At 41.0% G+C, this 5,362-nt stretch overlaps 1 protein-coding gene across 1 annotated transcript; it reads left to right on the forward strand.

Annotated features, from left to right (window-relative positions):
* LOC146389588 (nuclear factor 7, brain-like) lies at positions 1-1,798 on the forward strand. Its single transcript, XM_084922941.1, has one exon. The coding sequence runs from the start codon at positions 215-217 to the stop codon at positions 1,601-1,603; it is 1,389 nt and encodes a 462-aa protein (XP_084779067.1). The 5' UTR covers positions 1-214; the 3' UTR covers positions 1,604-1,798.
* The last annotated feature ends 3,564 nt before the right edge of the window (positions 1,799-5,362 follow it).

The raw sequence follows: 5,362 nt of genomic DNA on the forward strand, positions 1-5,362 counted from the left end.
ACTAGCAGCTTCCTCTGAGTGAGTCCAGCTACAGGAGAGAAAAGTGGAAAACTCCAACACTGCTGCTTCAAGCTGCTGACGCTCCACACACTGAATGTGAGTTTGAGCAAAAACACGACTCAAAGGAAGTTTCAGTGAAGGTGGTAGAGGAGGGAGGGGAGCCAGGACTGACTGTACTTCCTGTCTGCTGTTTTCAGCTTCACTCACAGACTCAATGGCTTCCAGATCAGAGGAGGATCTCTGCTGTCCGGTCTGTCAGGATGTCTTAAGAGATCCTGTTCTTCTGTCATGTAGCCACAGCTTCTGTAAAGACTGTCTGAAAAGATGGTGGAGAAAAAAACAGATATGTGAGTGTCCAGTTTGTAATAAAATATCAGTTTATGATCCACCTTTAAACCGAGCTTTAAAGAACCTGTGTGAGTCGTTCTTACAGGAGAGAGATCAGAGAGCTTCAGAGGCTCTCTGCAGTCTGCACTCTGAGAAACTCAAACTCTTCTGTCTGGACCATCAGCAGCCAGTGTGTGTCGTCTGCAGAGACTCAGAAAAACACACCAATCACAGATTCAGACCCATCGGTGAAGCTGCACAACAACACAAGAAGGAACTTCAGGAAACTCTGGAGCCCTTAAAGAAGAAGTTAAAGGTTTGCGAAGAAGTTCAAGTGAAGTTTGATCAAACAGCAGAACACATTAAGGTCCAGGCCCGACACACAGAGAGGCAGATTAAGGAGCAGTTTAAGAAGCTTCACCAGTTTCTAGCAGAGGAAGAGGAGGCCAGGCTGGCTGCACTGAGGGAGGAAGAGGAGCAGAAGAGTGGGATGATGAAGGAGAAGATGGAGGCTCTGAGCAGAGAGATAGCAGCTCTTTCAGACACAGTCAGAGCCACAGAGGAGGAGCTGAGAGCTGAAGACGTCTCATTCCTGCACAACTACAAGGCTGCAGTGGAAAGAGTCCAGCGCTGCCCCCTGCTGGATGATCCACAGCTGCCCTCAGGAGCTCTGATAGACCAGGCCAAACACCTGGGCAACCTGACCTTCAACATCTGGAACAACATGAAGGACATGGTCTCCTACACTCCTCTCATTCTGGACCCAAACACTGCTCATCCAAACCTCATCCTGTCTGAAGATCTGACCAGTGTGAGACGAGGAGGAGAGAAGCAGCAGCTTCCTGATAATCCAGAGAGGTTTGATCATTCCTGCTCTGTCCTGGGCTCTGAGGGCTTTAACTCAGGGACTCACAGCTGGGATGTTGAAGTTGGAGAAAGTACACGGTGGGTACTGGGTGTGTTAGCAGAGTCTATGGAGAGAAAGGGAATCATACATTCTGGATTATGGATAATATGGTTCTATGAAGGTAAATACTCAGCACTCTCACCATCAGCTGGTGTCACTGATCTCTCAGTTCAGAAGAAGCTCCAGAGGATCAGAGTGAATCTGGACTGGAACAGAGGAAAGCTGTCGTTCTCTGATCCTGATACTAACACACACATACACACCTTCACACACACTTTCACTCACAAGATGTTTCCATTCATTAGCATTGGTGGTAAAGTGAAGGTGTTGCCATTGAAGGTGTCAGTGTCAGTGGAGCAGATGAGCTGAGGATGATGATATTTCTAATGTTGTTTCCTGTCAGTGAATTGAAGCTGTTAAACTGCAGCTGTCCTCCTGCTGCCTCGTTGTTCCAAAGCTCTTTGTTTCTCTTTTAGTTCTCACTGTTTCTTTCTGTTTCTGCTGTCCACCTTTTCACATGGAAAATCATTTCACTGTTTCTCACTGAATGACTCCCCAAACTAGATTTGAAATCCTATCAAGTTTCTAATCATTACAAGTGATTCATGTTTCTATTTGATGTGTAAATGGAGATGATTTAGTTTGCTGGGATATGGACTGACATGTGTTGAATGGGGCGAGCAGTTTGTTGTTGTCTTCTTGTCTGTTTACGACAACAATAAATATATTGTTGAAATAATCATTCGTGTTTAACTTCATATATGAAATGTTTCAAAAATTTGAATTCTGTTTGAGTAATTGGAGACAAATTAGCGGGACCACACCGCCAAACACACCACTTCTGGTTATGTTTAAGTGACCCCCCCAGTTCTACAAGCTGTTCATTCTTGTTTTCGTGCGAACACCTTCTGAGAAGGTCCTTAACACTGCTTATCGTACAAGAGTAACATAATTTTACTCATCCTTCCATTTGGTTACAATTGCCCCCTAACCCTAACTCTTACAATCGCCCTGTTGTCCATAAGCACATTACAGCTCTGCTTGTATGGCCTTCCCCAAACTGCAGCTCAATTCATGTTTAAGCCATTCACTTTTGTCTATTAAAATACGCTGTCAAACCTAAAATGAGGACGTGAGTCCAGCTAGTGAAAGACTTTCTTCTAGACAAAAATATCTAAGCTTTATTTTGTATCAAAGCGTGTTGTCCAGCCGGAGGAACGTCTCCGACTGCTTCACATGGAAACGTCAGCAGGAAGGTTGTAATGACGGAGCTCGTTTCATCAACTTTAAATGACTTCAGACGTCTGAAAATCTGAGTCAGAGAAGAAGAAGAACTCATAAAAAGCATTTGTAAACAGCACCCATATTTAGAAGATGAAAGTGTGACTTCTTCTTTATTTCATTCATTTATTTCCTTCTTTGACTACTTCACACTCTGGAAACATGTGTTGGCTTTGGATGAGAGTGTGGTGGGCATGGTTTGTGGCATGGCAGCAGGGGAGGCCGAAACACCGGAGCACCATCAGAAATTATTTCTCCCCTGCTTAAAAGGGATGAACTGGGCCCTGAGTGTTGTTGTTGTTGTATGTGTGGTTGACAGCTGAAAAGCTGCAGCCAAGTGTTACAGAGAACGACAACCGACAAAAGGAATAGTGTTTAAAAGTTTGACAATGTTGTCAAGTCTGCCATCCATTTGCTACAGAGAAATGCGCTGCTAATAGACAAACTCTATTAAAAATCTGCCAATTTAACACTGAGCTCTATGTTCGCAACACAAAACAAAACTAAGTCAGAGAAATATCTGATATTCGATTAAATCTCAATGAAATGTAGCATTAAGCACTTCCTTTTAATTGATCACAGGCAAGAAAAATTACAGCTTCTTCAGATTTTATTTTGAAAAGGATGCACTTGATGCACAGCCAAAGTCATCAGAGGGAACATGGATGACACAAAACGCTATGGAAAAATAATCAAAAACTTTTTTTTTAAGCTGATGTTTTCTTTTCTGCTTCTTTAACTTAAATTCTAGCTTTGTAAACCATTTGTAATGTTAATAAATGTGATTACCGACTGACTTATTAACTGAATTAATTAAATTTCCCTTCAAATTCATGATTTTAAGTCCATTTAAATCAACTTAATGATTTATTGACATCTTCAAATTATACCTCTTATTTAAAAAAATCAGTATTAATTTAGAAACTATGATTCTTTCAGGTGTTGTGTGTATTGTGAACATACAGAAAGTGCTGTATAAAGGTTTAAATTATCATGTCACAATATCTGTGAAGGTTCTCAGTCATCCAGGTCATCGTAGTCAAAGGAGCTTGCAAAGAAGAGCGTCTGGACTTCGGATGAGAGGTGAAACGTCTTCAAGCAACTTAAAGAAGTCCAGACGCTTTTCTTTGCAAGCTCCTTTGACTATCATGTCACAGTTAACTTTTGACCCCTCCATCAAGGTCAATGGACTGATCTAAAGGTCAAAGTGATAACAATGCTACATAGAACTATTTAAAACCTTTTCTTACTGCTATGCCTATTTTGGCATACAGACATATAGAGAATTATATATGGGGTATTCTAAATATAACAGTATAGTTTACATCTAAATATCATTTCACATTTGAATTCTGACATCACTTTAACATTATACATCTGCCTTTCTTTCAAGTTGAACTCTAAAATACCATGGTTATACCTCTCACATGTATCAGTACTGATAAATGATCAGAATTATAATATTTCAGACTGTCTGAGGCAGAATTGAATCGAATCAAATCAGGACCTCGTGAATCGGAATCAAATCGATTATAGAAATCAGTGATGATACCCTGCCCTAGTGAGCAGCCTAGGCCTGACAGAAGTGGATGTAGCTGTGGGTAATCAGGGCTCTAGACTAACTTTTTGCCATGGGCGTACCGGTACGCCTAACTTTAAAAAGTTAGGCGTACCAGCACAAAAGTTAGGCGCACACAAATTTTATAATAATTTATATAATATAATGTGTTTTTCTGGATACACTGTGCTTTTTCAGCATTCAAAGATTGATGACACCGTGTCAGAGCACTGGCTATGAATTTCAGAAGGATCAGGCCTTAACTTAACAGAAAAGTTCGCAATAGTTCTTTTCCTATTACAGCTACATCCACTTCTGTCGTGCCTAGGCTGCTCACTAGGGCTGGGTATCATCACTGATTTCTATAATCCATTCGATTCCGGTTTTCAAAGTCCGGATTCGATTCAACTTAGCCTCAGACAGTCAGAAATATTATAATTCTGATCATTTATCAGTACTGACTTCATCAGAATTGTGAACATCACAGCAGATGCCTTTGTGTGAAAGTAACTGAGAATAAAACACAGAAAAACATGAAGGAGATTTTCCTGGTCTGGCTTTTTATAGCAGATAACCTTAAAAATATTCTACAATGTTCTGCATATAAAGTTTAAATTTCTTCAGTATTGAACAACAGAAAAAATAGGCTTTCTTGTCCGAGGTCATTTAAGTGAAAAAAAGAAAAAGAAAAGAAAAAGACAGCAGCCGACAGCGCTGTAAACAACGGAAGACTGGTGGGTAATAAGCGAATGAATAATACAGAAAACAGAGATTGGAGACGGGAAACTGTTCTTGAAGTACAGAGAGAGATTGAGAGAGAGCTAGCTGTGCATGAAGTGTGATTTTAATAGTCGTGGAAGCAAAACAGCAAAATTCATGAGGACATTGATCAAATGTGAAGCGCAGTTTGCTGCTTCTTTTGCTGCTGGCTCGGTGAATTTTGGTTGGAGAGAGACAAAACCTGCAGCTCAGAATCAGTGCAAAAAGACGTAATCACAGCGCGGACCAGACGCATCAGAATCGCTAAGCTCCGACAGCGTGTCCGTCTACGGGCCGTCGGGTGAGAAAGCCGAGAAAGACAAAGCTGATTCTGATGCGTCGGGTCCGTTCTGTGTTTACGTCTTTGTGTGGAATCCGTGTACCTGCTGTCATTTGCTGTTTGGTTGTTGTTGAAATGGTTTTGTGAGCTTTAATCTGAGAATCTGGCGTTTCTGGCAAAACACAGTTATATTTAAAAGTCGATTCAGGATTTAATGAATTGATATTGCTTTATTCAAGCTACTCACCTC

This window comes from Perissodus microlepis, chromosome 3 (genome assembly GCF_051167445.1).
Source record: "Perissodus microlepis isolate ML-2025 ecotype Zambia chromosome 3, ASM5116744v1, whole genome shotgun sequence".
NCBI lineage: Eukaryota > Metazoa > Chordata > Actinopteri > Cichliformes > Cichlidae > Perissodus > Perissodus microlepis.

Excerpts from the sequence above, each read along its gene's own strand:
- LOC146389588 (XM_084922941.1), top strand. The coding sequence starts at position 215 with ATGGCTTCCAGATCAGAGGAGGATCTCTGCTGTCCGGTCTGTCAGGAT.